Genomic DNA, 27,601 nt, shown 5'->3' with positions numbered 1-27,601 from the left:
GTTGGGAACCAAGGGGCCAGAGGAAGGAATGCCACATTACCCTGTGTCCTGGCCAGTGTGACTGCCCACCTTCCAGTGAGTTCTGGACCCTTGGGGGATGTGGAAATGTTCTAGTCCTACCAATTTGTATACCACCTAAAAATGTTATCATTACAGAGAGAAGAGCAGTTGAAACCAAACATGGGAACCGTAAGACATTCAAAGAGTGAGGAGATACCACTGAGCACCTGCAAACTTGCTTCACCAAATCAGGGCTCAGATGGATTCAATAAACTAGATGGAGCTCACCAAAGCCACTGGCAGTTTAGAAGTCACCGAACAGACCAAAACCCGGACAATGGGCAAAGGCACCATAACAGGGGTGAGGGGCATGAAAAAATGGTCAAGGACTGAAGACACTCCCATAGTTAAGGGAAAGGAACAAAAAGAAGAGTCAATGGCAGAAGCCAAGAAGACACTCAACTGCCTAAGAATTAGAAGAACCAAACTTCCCAATATCCGGTCATCAAATCTGTTCTATCACACTGCCTGAACCTCTAGAAAATTCGTCCTGCACCACCCTCTACTCCTCCGTTCAACCCCTCACCACTGTCCATCTGTACCGTGTCAGTGACCTTCCCACCTGACCCCCACTATACCAACATGGTGGATTATCTTAGGACAGGACATTAACCGCAAAGTCCCAGAGACTTGTTTCCAAAACTGAAGCACTTGTGGAGGTTCAAGGGTGGGCATAAAAATGACACCTCTTTCTGGAGTGTCAATTTTAAACAGTGGAAAGCGATATTTAATCTGTTAGATCAAACATAAAACCTCAGAACAATTGCATGCTCGCAGTGGGTGCCTCTTTGAAGTGCCCTCTGACTCCTAAGCAAACGTCTGCCGTCAGGGGTGCGATTTGGTGGATACATTTTTAGCGCACTGGCCAAAGCAGGTGAGCCTTGCGCTTGTTCAGACTAACACCAGGAGTCACAGAGAGACTGAAGATGCATAAAAGAGAGAAAAATTCCAGTAGGAATTCAAATCGTAGGATACTCTCACACATTGGTTTCGGACATGTAGGAGAATGGGTGGCCGGGCTTGAAATCCTGGCTTCACCACTTTCTAATCATAGGACTCAGGACAAAGTACGTAACTTCATGACTCGGTCTTCTCCATTTGTAAAAGAAAAAAAGACAGTACTCAAAGGGCTGCTGTGAAAATTACACACGAATATCAGAGAGCACTGGCTTAACACAGTGCCCGATGTGTAGTGAAGGACCTATAAATGGCAGCTATTGTCTGTAAACTCCAAGCCTATCTGATTATGTTAAAGCATTCTCAAGCTTTTATGAAGTTAAAAATGACCCAAAGAGAGAAAAATGTCTATTTTGGTAAGCCACCTAGCCATACCATTCGCAGTCTTCCCCTAGGGATATTTTAGGCTCCCTACGCAAAAATAAGAGTAAATTCAATTCCCCAGCTGTAGGCCCAGGTGGAGATTAGAAACAACAAGAACAGAAGCCACGTCAAACTCACTTTAGTTATCATCGGTGAAGCAGAAGATGCTGAACTGAAGACGACTGAACAGATCTCAGAGGCTAAAGAGTCAGTACGCGCATCACTAATGAACTACTTCGCCGTGGACCATCCTGAAGTGCGCACGAGAGGGAAAATACTGGAAAAGCTGGAACCCTACAGCTGAGCAGCAACAGCTGTCAATCAGTTCCCAGGAGGCGGGTACAAATGTGCACAGGCATTTACATAATCTCTTGTCCAGGGACTAAGCGTGTTCAGCAATCACTCAAATTACGAGAAGGAATTCAGGAAGGGAGGAACAGCTTGAAACAGGTCCAGCCTGAAGCAGAAGGACCTGTTTCAAGTCCCGGCCAACATCAAGGTGAGAGTCTGTAGCTTAAGACTAAAGGCCTTTGCCTCCCTTGTTCTCCCCAGAATTCCAACAGACACTCCTGCTCGATCTGATTGACCCCTCCCGTAACCAGTTTCGGCTACTGCTATCCTTTTTCCAAAGAAAACTGTATTTTCCGGCATCCGTTTCTCCATGTTGTAAATTTTAAGAAGAGGGGGAAACATTGTACCAGATATAACTTTTTCTAATTTTCTTAACAGCATCAGTAGGTGTGTACCATAGTTTTGTTTTTTTTTTTTTTTAATTTCAAATGGATTAGGCTACTTTCAGAATACAACAAAAGAATTTTTCTATTCATAGTTTCCTCTGGATTTACTTATTTCTAAAAACCAGTGTAATTTCCCTTAGTGTTTCAAAGAAAAATGAAAGACCAATTTACTCATCCTGAACATTTATTCTGTAATCTAATGCGCCAACTCATAATGTTGAAAACTGATTTAAAAAAAAAAAAAAAAAAAAAAATCAAACATTTAACCTGCCTTTTCTTAACAACTACATCTCAAATAACTGATGCGGGAAATTTCCTCTTTATAAAAATATCCTAATAAATAAGGAAGATAGAATTAAAATGTGACCACTTCACAAACCACTAATAAAATATTAAATGTAGGCAACGATTATCATTGACCAGGCACATCACAAAAAGACAATCAGTACTGCCTACCCCCGGGGCACCTGGGTGGCTCAGCCGAAGCCTCTGACTCCTGATTTTGGCTCAGGTCATGATCTCATGGTTTGTGAGTTCAAGCCCCGTATCGAGCTCCACACTAAAAATGCGGAGCCTGCTTGGGATTCTCCCTCTCCCCTTCTCTCTACCTCTCCCCTGCATGTACACGTAGTCTCTCTCTCTCAAAATCAATAAACTTTAAAAAAAAAAAAAAAAAAAACCACGTACTGCCTGACTCCAGTTAGAAGTATACCTTATCACCTATGAAGCAATTTTGCAAAAAAAAAAAAAAAAAAAGAAAAGAAAAAAACAATCAAATCAAGCTCTGATTACTATTTACAGGAAATAAAAGAAGAAAAGAACATGTTAAACCATACATTAAATGAAAAGCATTCCGTCAGGTTACCACTTGTTATAATTCTTCTCAATTATGATGACATTAACCAAACAAATATTTCTTGATAAATGTACGGGACATTTCTTCAACTTCTCTTTGCGATTATCTTCATCTTAAAAGATGAGGAAACTACACCAAATATCAGCATGTGAACAGATGTATTTATTGTGATAAGACGGCAAAATTAACAGCTTCACACAGGTCTGGGGTTGCTAATCTCAGAACGGTTTTCTTTCCTAGTGTTACTAAACTTTCCCTCACTTGGAAAAATACAACCAACAGCTGAGCCAAGAGGTAGCAGCAGGTCCCCCCCTGCTTCTAAGAAGATAGCTTCAGGAGAAAATAAGCAAAGGAAAAGTTGGATCTGGCTCAGAACCAACAGAACAGAACAACCTCAGGGGACACAGATCAGCACGATCTGACCCTCAACTGCCCTGGCAAGAGATACAATCAGCCAGCTGTTCTCAATGATCCTTAAACCCTGGGGGTCCTGAAGGATCTTTCAGGACTTCCGTGACGTCAAAATGATTTTTATAACTAATGCTGAGAGGTTGTTTGCGATTTTCACTGTACTGACATTTGTACTGATGATCTAAAAGCAAGAGTGTGTAAAACTGCTGGCACCTTAGCAGGAAGTAAGGTGGGGACAGTCCTCTCCACTCAGTAAGAAGAAAAAAAAGATGCCACCTTCACATAAGAAGGTGTTTGGAACGCCTGGGTAGCTAGGTCCGTTGAGCATCTGACTTCGGCTCAGGTCACGATCTCGCGGTCTGTGAGTCCAAGCCCCGCATCGGGCTCTGTGCTGACGGCTCAGAGCCTGGGCCTGCTTCGGATTCTGTGTCTCCCTCTCTCTCTGCCCCTCCCCTGCTTGTGTTCACCCTCCCTCGCTCTCAAAAATAAAAAATAAACATTTTTTTAAAAAGAACATCCTTGATGAAACACTGAAAATTAACAATTGCGTGAAATCTCGACCCTTGAATACGTGTCTTCTTAATGTTCTGTGACAAAACAGGAAGGATGCGTAAGAATTTATGCTACACACTGAAGTATGATGGTTGTCTCCAGGGAAAGACGTTGTGCCAACCTTGTGATCTGCAAGCTGGGCTGGCAGTTTTTGCCCCCCACAGAATATCATCTTGTAGGAAGTAACAACGGTAAGGCAAATTGAGTATTGAAAGTGGGGTATGTGACAGACCTTTTTTTTTTTTTTTTTTTTTTTTACAAAGTGAACTTATCGCTTCAAGGAAAACACCCAACATTGGTGTTGACCGTGAGAAAATTCAAGCTTTCAAGCAAAAATTGGGATTTTCCAAAAATTACATCTGCGCCACGAACATTGACAGTTTTCTCAATACTTACAGATCTTTCTCCTAGGATCACAGGTGATTTTTAACAAATGTGACTTTTTTCAAATGGTTATCATAAACGGTGCCAACATTTGGGAGATTTATGTAATTCCGTGAACCAATATGTTCCAAAACACATATGAAGATTCAAAAGGACAAGATATACCAATAGAATTAAATGTAACAGAATGACAGAAGTTTGATACAGGTTAAAAGATTCTAGTCTGCAACTAAATTTTTAAGAAACTGTCACTTACAGAGTTTTGACGTAGTGTCAAAGAGAATACCCAGGATTATCTAAAAAGATCATTAAAACACTCCTGTCTTCCAACTACGAGTCTGTGGGAGACTGGATTTCCTTCATATATTCCAACCGAACAACCAATCACAACAGAAAAATCCAGCTTCTACTAAGCAGACATGAAGAGCTACAATCAAGAAGAATAAGATATCCGGGAATAAATGTCACTAAGGAGGTGAAAGACGTGTACTCAGGAAATCAGAAGACACTGAAACTAAAGAGGAGACAAATGGAGAGATAGTCCAAGCTCATGAACTGGAAAACTACTGTTAAAATGTCCATTCTACCCAAAGCAATCTACAGGTTCAATACAATCCCTATCAAAAGTCCACCAATATTTTTCAAAGACAAATACTCCTACAATTTGTGTGGAACCATGAAAGACCCCAAATAGCCAAAGCAATCTTGAGACAGGAGATCAGGCTGGAGGTATCACAATCCCAGATTTTATACTATACTACAAAGTCACAGCAATCAAAACACTACATACTGAAACGGATACCTACAGATCAATAGAACAGAACTGAGAGCCCAGAAAGAAACCCATGTTGATATGGTCAATTAATCTACAACAAAAGGGGCAAGAATATACAATGGGGAAAAGACAGTCTCTTCGATAAGTGGTGCTGGGAAAACTGAACAGCTATATGCAAAAGAATGAACCTGGACCACTTTCTTACATCGTGCACAAAATTAACTCAAAATGGAATAAAAACTTAAATATGAGACCTGAAACTATAAAACTCCTAGGAGAAAACATAGGCAGTAATCTCTTAGACACTGGCCTTGGCAACATTTTTCTAGGTATGTCTCCTCAGGCAAGGGAAATAAAAGCAAAAATAAACCATTGGGACTACCCCAAAAATAAAAAGCCTCTGTACAGTAAAGAAAACCAACAAAATGTAAAGGGGGAAGACACATGCAAAGGATAGATCTGAAAGCAGTTCATATCCAAAATATATAAAGAACTCATACAACATCAAAAAAACTAATATGATTTAAAAATGGGCAGAGGACCCGAAGAGACATTTTTCCAAAGACAACATACAGATGGCCAATGGACACATGAAAAGCTGCTCAACATCATTAATTATCAGGGAAATGCTAATCAAAACCACAGTGAGGTATCACCTCACACCGGTCAGAATGGCAGAAAGATAAGAAGTAACAAGTTTCAGTGAAGAAATGGAAAAAAGAACACTCATGCACTGTTGAATGGGAATATAACTTGGCACAGCCCCTGTAGAAAACGGTATGGAGGTCTCCCAAAAAAATTAAAAATAGAAATACCATACAGGGAGCCTGGGTGACTCGGTTAAGCGTCTAACCTCAGCTCAGGTCATAATTTCACAGCCTGTGAGTTCGAGCCCCGCATCGGGCTCCATGCTAACAGCTCAGAGCCTGGAGCCTCCTTCGGATTTTGTGTCTCCCTCTCTCTCTGCCCCTCCCCCACTCATGCTCTGTCTCTCTCTCTCTCTCTCTCTCTCTCAAAAATAAATAAACATTAAAAAAAAAAAGAGTTACAAAAATATAAAATAATGACACTCTTCTTACTTTAATGGTTATTTTTCTGAAGTGTTTTTGTTTATATATAATGGGATTATTATTTTTTAATGAGTTAATACTCCAAAATTTGTTTGAACTCCTAATAGAGTAAATATTGTTAGATATAACTCACAGAAACAGAAGATCCTTCATAATTTTTCCAGAGTGTGAAGTGTAGTGAAATAACACATTTGAAAACTGCCAAGCCCAAGGACTGGAGCCTAAGTTAAGGCTCCAATGTTCAAATGAACTTTCAGATACAGCCTTATTCTTTGATTTCCCTGTTGAACAAAACACCCAAAATCAAGAGTCCAACAAGAACCCAGTGACAGATGACCACTAATCACCACAGTTACAAGTCAAGGTCACAGAAAAGAGCAGCAGGGTGACTTCTGGGGTCCTACTAATGTTTTGTCTCCTCAATCTGAATGCTACTTAAACAAGTGCGTTTGGTTTGTGATAATTCAGTGAGCTGCACATATAGGACATATGCATATCCTAGTATATTCAATTTTCTAAGTGTAATATGCACTACACTTCCATTTTAAAAAAAAAAAATTCACTCAGTTTAATGGGGCGCCTGGGTGGCTCAGTGGGTTAAGCGTCCGACTTCGGCTCAGGTCATGATCTCACGGTCCGTGAGTTCGAGCCCCGCATCGGGCTCTGTGCTGACAGCTCAGAGCCTGGAGCCTGTTTCAGATTCTGTGTCTCCCTCTCTCTCTGACCCTCCCCTGTTCATGCTCTGTCTCTGTCTCAAAAATAAACGTCAAAAGAAAAATAAAAAAAAATTCACTCAGTTTAAGATAACCATTTCTGCTTTGTTTTTCCAAACACATGCTGGCTTTCAACTAAGCAGAGTCATTACACATAACTTACTTTGGAAAAGCCTCATAAAAATAATGGAAATATGTAACTTAAAAACCTCTATCACTTTTCAGGGTTAAGAGGTCCATATGCCAACCATGACAGTTACCTTACCAGAAAGAGAATTCTGTGTTTATTTCTCAAGTTTTCAAAACCAATGAAGCCAAGCAATTTAAAAAAAAAAAAAAAAGTACTTAAAAAATTAGAGCAGGGGCACCTGGCTGGCTCAGTCAGAGGAACATGCAATTCTCGATCTCAGGGTCTCAAGTTCAAGCCCCACAATGGGTGTAAAGATTACGTAGACTAAAAAAAAACCTTTAAAATGAAATAATAAAATATAGAGCATATAACCCAAAACAAAGTAAAATCAAAACCACTAAAAATAAATAAATCTCCCAATTAAAGGTGAAACTACAGAGGAGTCTCCTTAAGTTATTACAGGATCAAGACACCACCATCTCTGCTACTCTTCAATGTGTCACCACAATTCCAGACCAGTGCGATAAAAGCAAGGAAATACAAAAGATAAGGTAATAAGAACTAGAAGGAGAAAGACAGTTGGCCATTATTGAAAGAATAAACTTCATAGAACATGGGAAAGAAATGCTAGTCATTAAGATACAATAAGATAGATTGCCCCATCAGTGCTAGTGAGGTAACCTGCCCGACCACAGTCATCTCCTAAAGGACGCCAACCTGGCCATAACCAATCCACTTTTTGCTAGTATAGCTCCTTTCCAGAGCTCCTCTCTGTTTGCTAGATGGGTTACTGCCCAGTTCATGAATCGTTGAATAAAGTAAATAAGACCTTTAAAATTAACTCCATTGTGGGGCGCCTGGGTGGCTCATTAAGTTAAGCATCCGACTTCGGCTCAGGTCATGATCTCGCGGTCTGCGAGTTCGAGCCCCACATCGGGCTCTGTGCTGAGAGCTTAGAGCCTGGAGCCTGCTTCAAATTCTATGTCTCCCTCCCTCTCTGCTCCTCCCCCACTCATGCTCTCTCTCCTTCAAAAATAAATAAAAACATTAAAAAATTCACTCAGTTGAGTTTTGTTTTTTTAATACATGGTTTAACCATTGTTACATATCACCAGAGGAGTTTCTACAAAAAAAAAAAAAAAAAAAAAAAAAAAATACAACTGCTGGGTTTCTCCACTCTCTCTAGATTACAATTCAGTTGATACGGGGTAAATTGGGCATAGGTTTCTGAAAGCTACCTCGGTAATTCTACTGTAAAGTCAGGGATGAAAACCACCAGCTTAACTACATTTGAAAAGAATACAGGTGGGTCTCACACTCCAACATACATACCAATATCTATAAACAGGTTACAGGAATGAAAATGAAAATAAAACAAAAACCACTGTGGATGCAGAACAGGAAGAGACACTGTGAAAACATACCTTTGTTAACTAATAATGGAGAAATATTTCCTAAACAAACCCTAGATGGTGAAAAAACAGATCTAACTATAACAAAATTAAAGGTTCTATTCAATAAAGGATTTCAAAGAAGAAACTAGAATAAACAATGGGGGGAAAAAAAACCTAAGAGAAGATATTTGCACCATTTAAAATCCAACAGATTAACACCTAGAATATACACAAAATTCCTGTAAATTAGGGGAGAAAAGCAGGAAGAGGGCTATAGAAATCTAATAGAAAAAGAGGAAATTTTTTAAAAAGTGGGGGGTGGGGGGGGCGTGTCTGGGTGGCTCAGTCAGTTAAGCCACCGATTTTGGCTCAAGTCATGATCTCACAGCTCATGGGTTCAAGCCCCCTGTAAGGCTTTGTGCTGACAGCTCAGAGTCTGGACCATGCTTTGGAGTCTGTGTCTCCCTCTCTCTCTGCCCCTCCTCCACTTGCACTCTCTCAAAAATAAATAAACGTTAAAAAATAAAAAAAGAAAGAAAAAGAGGTGAAGAATATATAAATGCCAAATCACAAAAGGGGAAAGCCACACAGCTAAGAAGCATATGATAGGATACTCAACTGCATCAGTAATCGGAGAATTCTAAATCACAATGATAATGTATCACTTTGTGCCCAGCTGGCTCCATCCGTTGCATCAGATTGTAAAAACTTAGAAGGTCAGAAAATACCAAGAATGTGGGAAGGACAGCTGGCAACCTTGTAAACTGGCACGGCCATTCCAGATAATAATCTGGCAGAATTTAATGAAGTCATGCACAAGCCCAAGAGAGGGTCCTAGGTGGGGAGGGGGCGGGGAGGAGAAACAGGAATAGAATAGGAGACGAAGGGGGAATACACAATGAAATGAACAGAGAGCCTTCACGTGGACCGATAAGGACAGTGGGCCACCAAGGGAGCATTAATTAATGCAATTAATTAATTGCACACCTGACCTGGCAAGGGAGTCCCAGCCACGTGCGTTCCTTCATGGAACCAGGAAGTGCTAAATCCCCAACCCACCAGGCGCCGCACTTGGGCCCTGCCCTCACAGACTTTACGTTCTAGTGAAGGAAACAGTAAAGAGTCAACAGCTAACACTGTAAGAGGGTGACAAGTGCACGGAGGGAAGTAAAATGGGTGACTGTGACAGGAAGCATCAGGAATGAAGCTCGACTTTTCAGAGGCTTGCTCCACAGGGGTGGAATCTCAGAGACCTGCAGACAGAGAATTAACCAAGCAGGCAGCCAAAGGGGGAAGAATCTCCAAGAACTGCATTTGGGGGTCATCAAACATAGTCCCCATAATACAGGGGAGACTATTTCCTTTTTTTAATTTTTTTTTTAAACTTTATTTATTTTGAGAGAGAGAGAGAGAGCACAAGCAGGGGAGGAGCAGAGAGCTAGGGAGAGAGACAATCCCAAGCAGGCTCCCCAATGTCAGCGCAGATCCCGATGTGGGGCTCAAACTCACAAACTGTGAGATCATGACTTGAGCTGAAACCAAGGGTCAGACGCATACCGGCAAGACCATTTTCTAAAGAAGACTCTCGGGTACTTCCTGTAATTGAACTCTCAGGAACAACCTTTAAAATTCTTGTTGTATAAAACGTGCACTTCAATGATTATTGTAAGAAACCAAAATATTTTGACCAAAGAAACCTTTTTAGGCGGAAAAAGAAAAAAACCACTAATGTCTCTTCTATGTCGCTTAAAAATGTTTCTGGGGGCATCTGGTGGTTCAGTCAGTTAAGCATCCAACTTCGGCTCAGATCATGATCTCAAAGTTCACGAGTTCAAGCCTGGCCTCAGGCTTTGTGTTGACAGCTCAGAGTCTGGAGCCTGCTTCAGATTCTGTGTCTCCCTCTTTCTCTGTCCCTCCCCCACTCACACTCTGTATCTCTCAAAAATTAGATTTTAAAAAAATGTTTCTGCAAAATTATTAGACCCACAAACGTTTCCTTCATTTGTTAGAAATGGAGTACTCAAATACCCTTGCCACAGCACATTGCTAGAAAATGAGGATAAATAGGAAAGTTTCTGTCCTTAAGGAGCATACTGCAACTTTCCAAGATTCAGGATTCTATTTATTTCATACCCTAACTGATTGTTTAGGATTAAAAGCCAACACTTACTGCATGTTTGCAATCTGGCAGGCACTGCTCTTTGAGCTTTCCATACATTTGAGTTCACTGAATAGTCAACAGAATTATGACACTATTATCGTTTCTACTCTAGAAAGGAAAAAAACAGGGGTGCCTAGGTAGCTCAGTTGGTTAAGCATCCGACTCCAGTTCAGGTCGTGATCTTGCGGTTCGTGAGTTCCAGCCCTGTGTCAGGCTCTTTGCTGACAGCTCAGAGCCTGGAGCCTGCTTCAGATTCTGTGTCTCCCTCTTTCTGTGTTCCTCCCTAACTCACACTCTTGTCTTGTGCGTGCGCTCTCTCTCTCAAAAATAAAGAATAAAAAAAATTTTTTTTTTTAAAAAGGAAAAAACAGAGGGAAAAAAGGGGGGGCCTGAAGACAAAGAAGTAGTCGGTGACAGAGCAGGGATTCAAATCCAGATCTTTCAACCTTCAAAGCCTTTTTTCTTAACCACTACGCTTATATTCCACCTGGCATCTCCTCAGTGGTTTTCAAAGTGTGATCCCTGAGTCAGCAGCATCACCATTACCTTGGAACTTATTAGAAAGGCACATTCTCAGGGCCCACCCCCAGACCCACTGAGTCAGAAACTGTAAGGGGTGCCTGGGTGGGTCAGTCGGTTAAGCGTCCTACTCTTGATTTTGGCTCAGGTCATGATCTCATGGTTCGTGGGATAGAGCCCCACGTCAGGCTCTGTGCTGACAGCGTGCCTTGAGATTGTCTCCCTCCCTATCCCTCTCCAAGTAAATAAACATAGAAACAATAAGAATGGCTCCAGCTACCTAGGTTTTCACAAGCCCTCCAAGTGAGCTGGAGGCCCCTGAGGTTTGAGAACCACTGGTCTACAGTTTTCATGTTCAATGTATGCATGTTAAAAGGGAAATGATCACCATTTTGGAAATTTCAAAACTTAAACTTTTGATCCTATTTAAAATGACTCTAAATAAATCAAAATAATGTTCATTCATTTTCTCAAGACACAGTAACTCCTTCCCCAACCTGACAAAATGTCGAATCTGTACCCTGATTCAACTGCCTTAAAAAAGTCTACTCTGAGGAGACTTACTAGGAACTGGATTTTAAATTCCAAACACGAAAAAGAGCATAGAGATCCAAACAGAATCTTCAGAAGTTGAATCAGAAGCTATATTAGGAAGAGGACAAAAATGTTTTGAGTTATCAGCAGCAGAAGCTTGACAAATCTTGGTCCACAGCTCCATAATCCTTGTCTCTGGCTCCACTCCAGATTCTTACAACACCCCTCAACACACTTCCAATTGCCAAAAAAAGAAAAAAATAACAACCTTCAGGAATATTTGCATTCTCGAGATTCAAAGTGCTTTAAATAAACACACATAGGCACCATCTCCCAAACACGTTTTTACCATGAGTCAAGCTAATGGGAGGTTTTCACCATGCATACTAGAGCAAAAGTGCTCGATAATCCCACCCCCTTACTGAGCCCGCCCTTTAAGGCATCCTACCTGACCCTTCTCTTTTCAAAGCAGTATCTAGACCAGGAGACTTCTTTCCTATCCCAACTCAAGTCCTCAGTTCAAGTAATAACAGCAGATTACTTAAATTTGTGTGTGTGTACTTAAATGTGCCTATTTCTATTGACTCCTTTTTTTTTTTTTTAAGGGAGTGGAAGACAATATCAGAAGTATATACAGATTCAAGCACCTACCATAACATGAGAACCGACTATATGCCTAGTAACTCTTGTAAGCTATTCACGTCCATACTCAATTTTATGAAGTTCAGGATTCCACTTATTTTAAACATTAAAAACATAAATTTAGAGACTAAAGAGTTAACTAGCCCAAGTCTGTACCATGGGATAGCTATAGACCTGACTTAAGACACATATTGACTTGATTCAAGTCAAAGATGCAGAGAGCTCTGGAAAGCCCACACTCAGGCAGTTTGTAATCTGCCAGCTTTCCACACCCACGCTCATCCAAGGGCTGGCAGCACTGGAGGAGCTAGCATCCTAGAAGGAATGATACCTATTTATCTTCCCCCTCCCAAAGCACCATCAAATCCCCTGAGAATCCCAGCTGGTTCCAAGAAACAAACTACCAAAGCCCTTCTCACCACACAGAGTTCATTGGAACTGAAACACACACCCACCAACCACCTACAGACCTTCCTGTTTAAGTTCTTATCCTGCCTTTTAAAAGTCCAATGCTGGGGCGCCTGGGTGGCTCAGTCGGTTAAGCGGCGGACTTCGGCTCAGGTCATGATCTCGCGGTCTGTGAGTGCGAGCCCCGCGTCGGGCTCTGTGCTGACAGCTCAGAGCCCGGAGCCTGTTTCAGATTCTGTGTCTCCCTCTCTCTGACCCTCCCCCGTTCATGCTCTCTCTCTGTCTCAAAAATAAATAAATGTTATAAAAAAAAAAAAAATTAAAAAAAAAAAAAGTCCAATGCTTTCTGCAAAACATCTCCCAAAATGCAATCGTCCTAAACAGGCCTTCTTCTCCAGTAACAATGCCATTTCTATATCTAAAACTGGCACCCCTTATGAAAGCAATAGGTAGGTTTTCTCAGCCCCCCTACTGTAACTAACAATCAGTAACAGCAATTAATCAGTAACAAACAAGCCTGTTAGCTTCTACAATCAGAGGGAGAATACTCCCTTCTTTATAAGTGGAGTAAGCTGATAATAATGATCTCCTAAAAGAACAGATTATGGGAGCCTTCAAGAAAGAAAAACCAAAAGTGTTTTATGTGCCTGGGGAAAAAAAATTTATAACTTAAGAATTTGCTCATACTCAAGATTTGAATATTCTTGTTATATGTGCCCACTTTAATTCTACCACTACTTTTGAGGAAACAGTAATCAAAGAACAAAACATAAAACTATGCTCAAATAGCTCCTAGTTCACATTAAGAGTTAAAACACAGCCATTAAAAAAAAAAAAGTGCAAATGTAGGACCAAAAATCCACACTCTGGTGGTTTTTTGGTTCCTGGTTCCTGATCACAGGGAGAATCAGAGAGGTTTTTAGAAGTTATTTCTAAAATTACTAACAGTGTCCATCACTTTAAGCTGCTTTTTCCTTCCAAATAATCTCACTTAATAAAACTGACTTAAGTCACTCATTGCAATTATCTCTGAACTGCCATTACAACAGGAACAGTTACAGTACATTTGTATCTTTGTCAGTGAAATGTTTATAAGGAAAAAAAATCTGATTGAGCTCTATGAAGCAGCACCCAGTGCACCACCTAGTGGGAGTTGTGTAACATTGTAATTAATTATTCTTTTTTTTTTTTTTTTTTTTTAAGGAAGAAACCCTAGATAAGAATACAACAAATACTATATATACAAACCGCCTAAATCTCTTTGGTTCCCACTTGGCAAGAGGGTTGTGTTCATAAGAAAAGAGGACTCATTTTCTGTACAAACTAACAGGCTGATAAAGGTTTCTTAGTGGCAATTTTTGCTTGGGTGCCAAAAATTTTGACAGGAGACTAAAAATTAAGACATTACTGCAAAAACAAACAGAATCAGAGTTAGGCTGATAGGGCTTGTGTAAGGGATGCCTTATACCCTATAAGGAAAACTTATGTCAAAATGTACATGTTACATGCAACAGATACATCTCCCATGTAAAGGGACAACTTCATGGTTAGAACAGTTCCATTAATTCATAAGACATTTCCATGTTCCTGATGACTACTAAATTTAACATAACTGAGCAATTCTCCAAAGTTCCCCTGGCCTTGACATCATTCAAAAGGTTCCTCCCAACTATCCATCTAAGCCTGCTCTCCATTAACCCCCAAACTCCCTTGTGTTATTCTAATTAAGGAATGATTTTTACATTTTCAATTTTTCCACTAAATTTATAGTAAACCTTCTGCAAAAAGAAGTCATAAGTCAGGACCAAAACGCATCATGCTTCATTTTCCTCTGCCTTCTGCGTGTGAATTGTTTTGGGTCAATTCAAAAAACAGTATTGGAGTCCACTGCTAAGCTACAGATGCAAACGTAAATAAGATATGGTTCTCTAATTTGGAAAACCTCCCAAAATTTAAAATAGAGGTTTTTCACATAGCACCACGAGGAGTTTGTTTTGTTTAGCCTGTATGAGAAAGTGCCTTTCTGGTGTGATTTAAACTATCTTAGCAACCTCGAGGAGAAAGAAAAAACAAAACAAAAAAACCTAAGAGACAATATTCCTTTACTTGGAAATAACCGCCTCCATCTGTGATTCTTGTATCACATGATCAAATCAGTATGCAGACGCTTGCTTAATGGTGGGAACCTTAGTAGATCCTGGATTAAATCCATTACAGGTGTAAAATAAAGTAGGAGTCAGGTGACCTGGAACAGAATTCTCTTCATCTCTAGGGCTTTCATTTGGGTACTTGTAAAATGGGCATGATATGCATTACCTTCTGAATAGAAGGATTACAAAACTGATAGAGTCTATGAGAGTCTCATTAAAAGACCTAAATGGAAATACAGGTTATCTCCCATTTTTCACAAGTTCATGTACCACTACTTTGCTTTTATGAAAGACCTACTTAGCTAACCGGAAGAAATCCAACAGAGGATTCTCCCTTTTTTTTAATGTAAAAGCGAAAATAACGTTCAGTGTTTGTTTTGCACTGGCTGGTATAGAGGCAGGATGCACCCGAAGCATCAGAAGTGGCTCTGCCCAGCTCCTTCCCTGGGAACTACACTCAGCATCCAGCATCACGCTGCCGCAGCCTTGACCTGTGTCGAGCATCTGTGCTGTACCTTGACGTATTCTAATGCATCCACTAGCAAAACGTGTCCTAAGGTATCAGAAAAGCCCAAGAGGTTTTTTTTTTTGGGGGGGGGGTGCATCTGGAACACTAAAAATGTTTGCCATATAAATAGTAAGTGCTGCTTTGCTTTGCAGCACTTCAGCTTAGAAAAGGTTTCACGGGAACGCTGTTTTCAGAGCGCGGGGAAAACCTGTACTGGTTTGTAGAACTGGAGTGCACCTAGAGGGGGAGAACACTGCTCCAAGAGTTCTCACTGTGCCATTACCACCGACACCCGGTGACCTTCACCATTTCACTTAATAGTGAATGGAAAAAGGTTATTAAGCAAGTCCAAGGTAGTAACAATTCAAAATGCAATTCATATAATGAATAGCCTGGCTTCTATGCAAAGTATTACTGCATGAGTACCAAGCAGGTGCATCCCTAAAAGCTAAACCCAGAGATGGTTTTTAGAGAAGCTTTTTTATTTGAATGCCAATGTTTAAAAAATTACAAGAAAAAAGAATCCCAATTTGACAAAGTGACAGAAACAAGGTTCCACCCCGTCAAGCCTTTCAAACCTGCGCAGGCATTCCTCGTGAACATTCCTCCCCCTCACTCCCATCGCACCGTTCCCCACTTCAGCCCAGACAAAGGTGAGTCACACTGCTGGGTCTACTTGTCACTTCAGGAAAGTCCCCAAACAAGTTCACGTTAAAGACTTTTAATTTAAAAAATAATAAATAATAAGTAAACAGTGTTCATGTGTAAGTGGCACTGCAATGCGCCTGTCTTAGGAAATATATAGTTAGCAAAACCCAAGACACCTTTCTCGCTTAAAAAAAAAAAAAAAAAAAAAAGCCACTCAGCTAATCGCTACTTATCAGTAGATCCTTTTTCCTCGCGAGCCTGACTCTGACTCAACTCCGCAGCTTTTCTCCACCTGCGCGTCCTCGCGCCCTCCGTTGGGCCCAGCCGCCTCAGGCGAGTCCCCAAGGGGTCCCACCCGCCGCTGCCCCCCCCCCCTTCCCGGTCGCTCGCCCGACCCCGCCCCCACCTCCCCGCAAGGTGTCGCCGCCGCCGCGGGCTCCCGGGAGGAGGCGCTTCGAGGCTGGCGGGAGGCTCCGGGTGACGCGGCCCGGCTTGGCCCGGCCGCCGCCCGCGGGAACAGCAAGGGGAGCAGACCCCACAGCCTGTGCCGCACCGGTGCTCGGATAGGCGCCGCAGCCCCGGCGCCCCATTACCTGCTCCGGGCAGCCGCGGCCGGCGGGAGGCGCGATCGCTCTGGCCCCTGCAGCCCCGGGTCGGGAGACGAGGAGGCAGCGACCGCAGCCGCCGCAAAGGACAATCAGGAGCCAGCGGGCTCGGCACCGCCTCGGCGGGCGCAGAACGCACGAGCCCAGCGGGAGCCCGGCCCCCACCTTCAGCCCGGCGAGTAACCGACTTGGCCCCCTCCCTCGGAAGGGCGGGGCCACGGCTGGAGGGGCGGGCTGGGGCGGGACCGTAACGCCCGCGGGGCCGGAGCTCCTCAGACGCTTCGTAAGACGCGCCTGCTTATAGGCTGCGACGGAGGTAGGCGTCTCGGACTTGAAGACGGCCTCGACAGCAGAGCTCTCTCATTGGTCGGTAAGAGAAAACAAAGCAGAGGTCTGATTGGTGAGAGCTCTGTAGCTCCTCTCCCTCTCCCCTCAATCATCGGAAGCTCCGCCCCTACCCGCTCGGTTCCCAGGTGGCTGCCGAATGCGTTGTCTTACAGACCTGCAACGTCTCCGAAGCGAAGAAACCCGGATACCCAGGTTTCTTTGCCAGGTGCGAGAGATTCTTTGATGCCCGAATGAACTTGATGAGTAACAGCTAACCTTTAACGTGAATTTAGCTAGGATTTAGAGAGTTTTTCCCTGGGTATTTTTTAAGTACTTCATAAGATTCAAAGGGAAATTGTCTGTCCTAAGAGAAGGAAAGACGAAAAATGTTTTCGCTCCTGGCAAAATTATGCGTCACTTTTTTTTTCATTTTACCTGTGTATGAGGCATATATTACTTCTATAATTAGAAATAATTTTTAAATAGAAAGTGAGTAAAGTGCAAAGAATGGTAAAGCAAACCTTCGGGATATCCAAGAGACTAATTCTTTCACGGTAGAAAAAAATATATAGTAATACAGGCAACATATGATGGTCATCAAAACAATATGAACTGGTATCAGCCCCTTCTAAGAACTTTACAAGTATCACTAAGTATTACTGAGGCTCACCCATGCTCTTTCCTGAGTAAATAAATGCTACTTACACATAATGTAGAATGCATCACACTCTCAAAAGATTTATAGGACAACTCCCTGACAGGAAGAATTTAGAATCCAAAGGACAAAATAAATAAAGCACTAACAAAAACAAAAAAAGGAAGTATACGGAAAGAAATTCAGAAGATATAAATTGGAAAACTCAGCCACTGCAGGGAATTATAAGAAAGAAAGGGATGTGACAGAACTTCAAGATGTGACTTTAACTTTGAAAATTGAAAGTCAAGGGAGGAGGAGAGAGAGAATGATCAGTGACCTAGAGTTAAGGTAATCTGAGCTCTCAGACCAGAGTAGGCTGGCCCTGTGTTATTGTAGCCAGTTTAGAAGGGAATGAAGCATAACTCACCTGGGGACCATACTCCCTTAACTCTCTGGCTGCTTCCCTATTCTATTTGTTCTTCTTGTCATTTCCCATGAGGTTCAGAAATAGGCTGTTTGAAATAAAGCCTTTCCCCAACAACTCCATGAATTATACAGTAGTGAAAAAAAATGGAAGCTGACAAAATTCAAACCCAAGGAAGGAAAGGAATGTTAAGGTAAACATGAACTTGAAAAGAAGGACAAGAAACTCAATACAAGGAATAGGGCACATCCCCTTTTTTCTCTTTTTTCCTGGGAATACGATAAAACTCTGGAGGGCAGTAACCTCATTACCTAACAATTTTTTATATCACCTTTGCAGTAAATGGAATCCTAAACAATAGTCTGAAAATAGATGTCCCAGTATACTCTAAGCAAGTAACTTACTGTTGAGATCTAATTATGTGTAAATATGTAAGGAAAAAAAAAAAAAAGAACTTAGCACTCACTGCCTACTATGACCAAATTGGCAAGAAAACTCTCCAAAAGTTTTCCCACAATAATGCCTGGCATTCCATTACTAACATTCTTTCTTTGAGATTAAGTAATTTATATCAAAAATTATTCTTTTATGGGGCACCTGGGTGGTTCAGTCTGTTGAGCCTCTGACTTCAGCTCAGGTCATGATCTCACAGTTCGTGAGTTCGAGCCCCACATCCGGCTTGCTGCTAGCCAGTCAGCACAGAGCCCACTTTGGACCTTTTGTCCCCTTCTCTCTCTGCCTCTTCCCCGCTTATGTGCTCTCTCTCTCTCTCTCAAAAAAAAAAAAAAATTAAAAAATATATTATTTTATTCCTTTACTCAACAAACATGTAATAATACTAATCATCAAATTCTAGTTCCTTCAGTGAACTGGTCACTCTACTAAGCATTGCCTTGAACAAGACAGAGTAGGAGCTATTTATCAGTAGAAGAAAGACAATGAACAAGTCAACAGATAAACTTACAGAAAGGGATAAGGGCAAAGAAGAAAACAGGTACCCAAGGGATGGAGGTGCTTCTTGAATTTGGGAAGGGAGAGAGAAATACTCTAAGATCTGAGCTGCCACTGAAATCAGAAAACACCAACCAGCTCTACAGAACCCGAGGGCAATGGCATTCCTGACAGAGGAAACAGCAAGAGCCAAGGTCCTGAAGAAGGAAGAAGAGTAATGTTGTAGGAAGAGAGAGAAGACCAGTGTGGTTAGACTGGCACAGGGAGGGAGTGATCCCAGACAGGTCAGAGAGGGAGGCAGGGCCTTGTAGGCAGTGGTAGGAAGTTTGTATTTTATCGTAGATTCCTGATAAGGTAACAGGATGTTGGAATAAAATCATGATTTTCTTTTCCCTTTTCAGAGTCACCAAAGAAGTGGACATTCATTCACCAAGCCAGTCTATCAGGCATAGATCTAGTAAGAACCTACTATTTTGCAGGGATAGGCTAGCTGTGGGGGTATAATATTGAGTATGATACCAACCCAGGTGGATGTACAGACAAATTGTTACTGCACAAGTGGTTAGGAAATCAAGGGTGCTATGGGAACAGAATCCAGAAAGGGCCAAGGAGATCATCCTGAAAGAAATGAGGAATCACTGAATCAGTAGGGGGTCATCCCAGTGAAAGGCTACCAGGTTCTAGATCCAAAGAGCCACAACAAAGGAACATTGGGCCACAGTCCAGAAGCAGGAAATCTAAGGCAAAGCCTTAGAAAGCATTGCATAAAAAATCAACTTTCCCCACATCGCAAGTTTACCTAGGATGGATGAGCCCAGAATGTGGAAACAAAAATCCAATTAGAAGCAGCATTCTGAAAGCATAAGAGCTGAGCAAAGCATGAGAAGAAAAAGACTGTTGTTTCACATTATCTCCTTCGTTTCTTCAACACAAGTCATTAAAAATTGCACACACACCCTTATAACTATGACATTCCTTTTAGGGTAGTAATGAGTTAACAGTATTAATCCTATTTGGCCAGAATTAGGACAGAGCTGAAGCCCTGGGAGTTAGAGATCTGTTCTACCAGTTCCGGCCTTTTGTGTGCTTCTGACCATGGCTTTCTCTTTACTGGTTGAACTCACACCATTACCAGATATCTGTAAGAAAAGAGAGCCCCCCCCCCCACCCTGCACTGTGGAGGCTAATCAGTGGAAATGCTGAGAATGTCAAAATATCTTGGTGCATCCAGCTGGTAGTGGCAGGTGAATCAAAAGATGCAGCAACTAAATAAGTTAAAAAGTAAATAAAAAATGTAACCACTGAAATGTATGGCACAATGCTTCAAAGCCACTGAAAAGTAATCTCTGTGCCCCAATAATAGAGTTCAAAGATTAATGCTTAAGACAGAGGGGTAACGTAGAATCCAAGGGCAAAGATAAGTCAGTCTTGACTTGAAAGACAAGAGGAACTTGGCTGTAGTTTTCTCTGTCTTCAAACCAGCCTCTTTCTACTCTCCCATTCTCTAGAAAACAGCTTTCAGGGCTCCAAAGTTCAGCAAAGTAAAGCTACCTTAGTGCTCTCCAACCCCCAACCTAATCAACTACCTTGACACAATCCCAAATTCTATGGAGAGAAAATACGAGTGGCTGTGCCTGGTCCGTCTCCACTCTACCCCACCACCTGTGATCATGGAGGTGTGGGGAGAGTGGGGACCACCAACATGGCTGCCAGGGCCCATCTCTGTTGACAGCCAGTGATTTTCCAGAGAACAGGCACTAGACAGATTGCCAGATAGGCATGCATCCTGCCCCCCGCTACCCAACGTTTTGTGGCGTCAGTCAGTGGGGCTCCATTATCTATTCAGTGAAAGTCTTTGCCTGTCCTTTCACACTAAGATGGAGGCCCAGAGGCCAAGACCAAAGTCTTCAATGGTGACTGCCCGCTTTCTTGAAATCTGTTTATTTCAGTTGGCTTCCAGACACGAAGTATCCCTGTCTCTTCCACTTTCGAGCTGCCATTCCCATTTAAGTCTTCTACTGATTCCCAATTTCCCTGTGTCAAGTATACCTCTTGACATTGTTTTACCTAAAGAGCAAAAGCACCTGCCAGGTTGGTGAATATCCGTGAACACTGCTCTCGGCTCAGCTGAAACCAGCACGTAGAACAGTCAGGACCAATGAAACGATACAAGCAGAAGGTGGACCTTCACCTGCCCATGTTCCTTCACACTTAGATGAACATGTGGGCAGTCCCATAACTTCTCTGATAGCTTTTAGATAATAAAAATCCTTTGATCAGTTTAAGCCATAAAATATAGTTTTCACTGAGAAATTTTCATATGAATGCCAATACACTTTGATCAACACTTCAAGCTTCATTCAGATAGGCCTTCCCTCCACTCCCTCAGCCAGGGTCCCAGGCAGGCTGGGTCCTCCCAGGAAGGGGAGAAGGAACCGCCTCCAAATTCACAAGGTAAGGACAGGAGAGTGCTCCAGAGATCAGGCATCCGTGCTCAGCTCTTCCTGCTGCGGGGAGATGGGAGACGTTGCTCTGGCCCTGGCCAAGGACTACACGGAGCACTTCCCCTCTCAGGTGCTTTCTAACAATCTTAGAGACCTGAACTTGAAACATCTGACTTTGTCTCTCCTGTCCTGGTCAATGCAGTTTTCTCTGGCTGCCGCTTCCCGCGCCCAGGAGGACCCTTAGTTTCTGGTTCCCAGAAGGCTACTTTCTACAAATTCTCTGCTTGATCACCTCTCCAGGTGTTGCTCTTGGGCAAGATTTACACATCTCCAGGGGCGCCTGGGTGGCTCAGTGCTTTGAGCGGCTGACTGCGGCTCAGGTCATGATCTCTTGGTTTGTGAGTTTGAGCCCCGCGTCGGGCTCTGTGCTGACAGCTCAGAGCCTGGAGCCTGCTTCGGATTCTGTGTCTCCCTCTCTCTCTGCCCCTCCCCTGCTCACGGTCTGTCTCTCTCTGTCTCTCAATGATAAATAAATGTTAAAAAACATTAAAAAAAAAAAAAGATTTACACATCTCCAGCACAGCCCTCTCTCACAAACGGCTCTCCTCGGGTCCTCGAGAAACCTTCACACATACTTTACTCCCACCGACCCAGATGCCAGAGCTTGGTGGATTCTCAGAGCACACGGGTCTTGAGTACTCCCTCTCCTTCCCTACTGTCTCTCTGAACAAATGCCTCAAGCGAACACCTTCAGTCTCTCCATTTTAGATATCTTAGGCAAAAGCCAGAGACTCCAAGAACCAGAGAACACAAACCCACTTTGATCCTCCTGACACCCCTCCACAGGGAGATCAAGGAGGAAGACCTTGGACCAGAGATTAGGTGGGACTCAGCATTGCTTTCTCAGAAGAAAACTTCCTCACAGATCCTACCTAAACCCCACTTCCACTGCCTTTGTACGATCCTGTTTTGAGTGAGGGATTTTTAAGAGTCAACGAGGAGCTGAGATATTTCCTTTGAGATTTGCTTCCTGCTCTGGCAAGTTTAGAAGTTTACATCTATTGTCTCTTGGTGCCTCAGTAAAAAATGTACTTTTGCATCTTGTCACACCCATGTGAACCTGCAAAAACTGCTTTTGTTAATTAACACCAAGGACATAGGGCCAAAAAAACTCCTTCTCTAAAATCACAGACTGTGGGAAACTGAGTTGAGTATCAGTGAGAACGGAACCCTTGCTCTTGCCTGAATGATGGGAGCCTGTGGGTCACTTTGACACAAAGAAGCAGCCTTGATTTTCAGCCGAGGTGCAGACCGTCAGGTAAAGGATTTGGACACACAGCATTCTGCATTAATCCAAGGAGATAGGACTCCGAGTATGCCATTCAGCCCAGACCTGATGTTGCTAAGAATATTATTAAATGTTTATAAAATATTACTCACAGCTTCGCTCTGCTTCGAAACCGTCATAACACTCTTTCAGCTAAATCTTACCCAACTCCACCTTTCCCACGCACCTTGCAATAACCTTGCCGCCTCCTTTTTTGGTGAGGCCCTCCCTGGGTCCCTTGGCGCACTCTGTCCCGTTACGAGTTCATTAACCTAAGTAAGTTAGACTTCGGTTTGTCTCTGGTGGTGTGGGACTGTTGGACTTCATCATTAATGATCAATTCTTCCCAGATCAAGTTACTAGCTCGCATTTTCCCAGGTTCTGTCTTCATATCTGCGTCTCCCTTTACTGCACCAAGTCACACAACCCCACTGCCACCAGCGTACCATCCCCAGAGTCCTCCCGAATCCTGCAGCTACAATCGTAGAACACTCAAAAAACCATGAACGTGTGCGCACGTGGGAACAATAACCTCTATAGACTAGCAAAAAGAGAACGTATTAAAGGATATCAAAATTACCTGAGGAGCTTTTTCAAATTGCACGAGCCCTGAGAAATTGATACTATCCCTCCTACTGTTCCCTCCCCGGATATACATAATTGACTAACTCGTTACAGCAGGGATCCTGTTAACGAGGGAAGAGTACCTTCCGGTGTGTTCATGGGAGGAGGTTAAGAAACTCTGCTTTATCCCTCACTAATCTGCTAGGCCCTCGATCAAAATTCTAAGTCCAGAAGTTTGAGGGAATATTTTTTCTCTTCGCTAAAAACACTGGCTTGTTATTGCTTAGAAATGAAAGAAGCTGTCCCCATGATGAAAGGGGCTTTGTCTGACTCATTCACCATGGTATCTCCGGTGGCATCACCCAGGTCCGGCACATAGCCAGTGCCCAGTGGACATTTGCTGCAGTAATAAATTTGGAACTAATTTCAAAATGGCAGAGTTTTGATCCACCAGTTGTACCAAGGCAAGTAACACCCGTCTAAACTGTTAGCACTGGCAGGGCTCTATTTCTATTCATATTTACGTGGTAACGCTTCAAGATGGGTTCCTGATGACATCAGCGGTTGGCCGCCCCCTCCAGTGTATAAACTGAGAGCCATTCAATAACTCTGAGGGGTAGGGAGGGGTGACAACAGGGTATTTCGGGCATCTGAACGCTGATTACCAGTGATTCCACGAAAACCTTTACACGAACCTGTATGCGGGCCTCAGCATAGTATATTACCATACGTGTTAGAGTAAAACAAGACCTCTGGAACGATGGAACTCTGATAATAGCTTGTCAGTAGGCTGATGATGACTCATGCTGGTGTGCTTAACTTAGGAGCCTCAGCCTGTGATCTATTCTCCAGTCGTTCAAACCAGATGTGCCCTGTAATGTATTTGATGCTATAGACGTAGGTATAGATAAAAATAAAGATGTAGATATATACAGATGATATAGATATCGGTATAGGTATCAATAAAGGTATAGTTATAGATATAGCTATAGATAGACATAAATCACTTAAAGTTTCTCATACTAAACAAAACACCCCTCCCTTGTCTGCCCATGTCTGTAAAGCTGCAAATTTGAAGGAGTTGGAGTAGTTTTAGAACATCCTTCATACCCATGACATTTGAAGTTAGGATAAGAAAACCATTTTTTCTTAAATTGCATTTAGCATTTTAAAAAAAGATCAAAGACCTTTCGGCCACGAGTATAAAGTGAGAGCAATTATAACTACCAAAAAAATCCATCTTGTCACTATTTAGCCACCTTCCCAAAGAACAAAGAACATCTTTGCTTTGTAATATGTAGGATCAGAGTAGGCATTTTGCATTCACAAGGGCATTGATATAAAAGTTGAGGAAAAAACACCCTTATACTGACATGAGTTAGTCAGAACTTATATTTAATTAATCTCAGTCATCTTTGTACTTACCTTGTTGAGCTCACCAGGGAACGTCACAAGCATAATTGCTCTCGTGCTATTAGGTTCCCCAGAAACTACACCATCATTCATTAATTAGTGCTGACCTGGAAAGCAGAAGCTTCCTCCTCTCCGCGCTTAAAAACTGAGTAACTCTTCATTGTGCAAAGAAGATTGAGAAGCATGTAAAGAGAAGCACTAGCAAGATAGACAGCCATAAGGTGCACCTGGCCGGCTCAGTCAGTAGAGCAGTGACTCTTGATCTTGGGATGGTGGGTTCGAGCCTACACTGGGTGTAGAGAGTTCTCAAAAAAAATATAAGAGGCACCTGGGTGGCTCAGTCGATTGAGTGTCTCACTTCAGCCCAGGGCGTGATCTCACTGTTCGTGAGTTTGGTTGGGCTTGCACAGAGCCTTCCAGATCCTCTGTTCCCCTCTCTCTCTGCCCCCAGAAAATAGAGCACTTTTCCTTGATTGCCTTTATTGAAATATGTCTTCACAGGGTGCCTGGGTGGCTCAGTTAAGTGGCTGACTTCGGTTCAGGTCATGATCTCACAGTTCTGTGCTGACAGCTGGGAGCCTGGAGCCTGCTTCAGATTCTGTCTCCTTCTCTCTCTGCCCCTCCCCTGCTTGTGCTCTCTCTCTCTCTCTCTCTCTCTCTCTCTCTCTCCCTCTCTCTCTCTCTATTTCTCAAAAATAAATAAAAGACATTTAAAAAAAAATTTTTAAAGGGGCAGGGCACCTGGGTGGCTCAGTGGGTTAAGCGACCAACTTCAACTCAGGTTGTGATCTTGCAGTTCAAGCGAGGGGGGTTCAAGAGTGGGGGGGTTCAAGGCCCACATTGGGCTCTGTGCTCCCCACTCGCACTCTGTCTCTCAAAAATAAATAAACATTAAACAATTTTTTTTTAATGTTTAAGGAGAAATTCATAGTTTCTAGAAGATTACAGAATTCCAATTTGTGCATTTGCAAGCCCCGGCTCAACTCTAGTATAACATGTATTTTAAAAAAAAAATTTGGGGCGCCTGGGTGGCGCAGTCGGTTAAGCGTCCGACTTCAGCCAGGTCACGATCTCGCGGTCCGTGAGTTCGAGCCCCGCGTCAGGCTCTGGGCTGATGGCTCGGAGCCTGGAGCCTGTTTCCGATTCTGTGTCTCCCTCTCTCTGACCCTCCCCCGTTCATGCTCTGTCTCTCTCTGTCCCAAAAATAAATAAAAAACGTTGAAAAAAAAATTTTTTAAAAAAAAATAAATAAAAAATAAAAAAAAAATTTAATGTTTATTTATTTTTGAGAGAGACAGAGACAGAGTACGAGCAGGGGAAGGGCAGAGAGAGGGAGACGCAGAATCCAAAGCAGGCTCCAGGCTCTGAGCTGTCAGCACAAAGCCCAACGCAGAGCTAGAACCCACAGACCATGAGATCATGACCTGAGCTCAAGTTGGCCGCTTAACCAACTGAACCACCCAGGCACCCCAATGTAATATGGATTATAGAAACAAATGAACATGGAATCTAGAAAGAAACACAAGAAAATAAGGCAAATAGTGCATGAATGGGATTAATGGCACCAATTTATTGCAGGGTTTTTTTTTTTATTTTTAATGTTTATTTATTTTTGAGAGAGAGACAGAGAGGGGGAGGGGCAGAGAGAGAGAGGGAGACACAGAATCCAAAGCAGGCTCCAGGCTCTGAGTTGTCAGCGCAGGGTCCGACTCAGGGCTTGAACCCACAAGTTGTGAGATCATGACCTGAGCTGTAGTTGGCTACTTAACTGACTGAGCCACTCAGGAGCCCCTATTGCAGTAGGTTTAATCAAAGATGTGGTGTTAAAGGAGTTCCTTCCAGCTCCCACATATTTCATTGAGGGCCGTGAATTTAGAACAAAGTCCAGATGATTCTGAGAAAGTGAACAAACTGTTGAAGAATCTCCAAAGGAGACAATTATAGAATAATATTAGAGCCCTGAATGTCAATCCCAATTTAGACACTAAAGCTAATGGTGTGACCTTGGCCATCTCATCTACCTTTCTAAGGCTATTTCCTTACCACTAATATGCATAGTTGTTAATCCACCCAAGAAGTCGCCAAGTACCGTTATGTCAGGGGTGAGCACAAATTTTGTAAAAATTTGGATGAGTTGCCAACTGTGCAAAATCAGGAGACACCAGTTTCTATTTTTTACAAAAGGAAGCTATGGCAAGGCTGCCCACACTCCCACAGAGTAACAATTGCCAAGAACAGACAGTGCCCCCTTCAGAGCTGCCGTGTGCTTTCCAATCTGCCATGGACCACGTGCCACCTGCTTCACTCTTACTTTCTGCTACCTGCTGACCTCTGTAATTATCTGAGTTTGCATCTCTCAAAATGGAGAATTTTTAAGGGCTCGTTGTTGTTGTCATTGAAAGCTATTGGCACGGTTTCAAGATAATATAAATTTAAAATATTTATGATATAGGCAGAAAAGACAGATCTCCCATACAGAAGAATTCCAAATGATGTATGCAGATGCCCCATCCTCAAGGAGGAGGCATTTGCCTCACATTCTTTAAGTGTGGACGGTGCATAGTGACTTCCTTCCAAAGAGTTCAGTAAGAAAAGGGAAGGAAGCTCTATGATGATGCTACCCTGTCTGGGTGATGAAGGCCAACATCAACAGTGATGATAATTCATATTGACATTATGTACAGTCTTCCTCCCAAGTCCCTAACCCTAGTCTAATCATGAGAGAAACATCAGACAAATCCAATAGAGGGACGTTCTACAAAATACTTGACCGGTACCCCTCGGAACTGTCGAGGTCATCAAAAACAAGACACGTCTGAGACTATCACAACCAAGAGGCAGCTAAGGAGATATAACAAGTAAATGTAGGGGTGCCTGGGTGGCTCAGTCAGTTAAGCAACTGACTTCGGCTCAGGTCATGATCTCACGGTTCGTGGG

The 27,601-nt window shown here is 42.6% G+C and overlaps 2 protein-coding genes across 2 annotated transcripts in view; one reads left to right on the top strand and one right to left on the bottom strand.

Annotated features, from left to right (window-relative positions):
• Positions 1–16,700, bottom strand: part of MPP7 (MAGUK p55 scaffold protein 7) — a 301,509-nt gene extending 284,809 nt beyond the window's left edge. Inside the window, exon 1 of the mRNA XM_058681606.1 lies at positions 16,566–16,700. The gene's annotated coding sequence lies outside the window, so the exon portion shown is untranslated. The remainder of the gene's footprint in view (positions 1–16,565) is intronic.
• Positions 278–22,795, top strand: LOC131483912 (potassium/sodium hyperpolarization-activated cyclic nucleotide-gated channel 2-like). The gene is made up of 4 exons (XM_058682267.1): positions 278–361; positions 1,469–1,636; positions 16,254–17,130; positions 19,318–22,795. The coding sequence occupies exons 1-3, from the start codon at positions 278–280 to the stop codon at positions 16,758–16,760; spliced, it is 759 nt and encodes a 252-aa protein (XP_058538250.1). The 3' UTR covers positions 16,761–17,130; positions 19,318–22,795.
• Positions 22,796–27,601: the final 4,806 nt, after the last annotated feature.

The sequence above is a fragment of the Neofelis nebulosa genome, chromosome 8 (assembly GCF_028018385.1).
Source record: "Neofelis nebulosa isolate mNeoNeb1 chromosome 8, mNeoNeb1.pri, whole genome shotgun sequence".
Taxonomy (NCBI): domain Eukaryota; kingdom Metazoa; phylum Chordata; class Mammalia; order Carnivora; family Felidae; genus Neofelis; species Neofelis nebulosa.
Note: the sequence above shows the minus strand (reverse complement) of the source record. Positions and strands in the feature narration are given on the sequence as shown.

Bases quoted from the DNA above. Each gene is read 5' to 3' on its own strand.
- LOC131483912 (XM_058682267.1), top strand. From the start codon at position 278: ATGGAGCTCACCAAAGCCACTGGCAGTTTAGAAGTCACCGAACAGACC. The intron at 362-1,468 runs GTGAGGGGCATG...CCCCAGCTGTAG, and splicing joins GCAAAGGCACCATAACAGGG to GCCCAGGTGGAGATTAGAAA. The intron at 1,637-16,253 runs GTGCGCACGAGA...TCAACTCCGCAG, and splicing joins TCGCCGTGGACCATCCTGAA to CTTTTCTCCACCTGCGCGTC.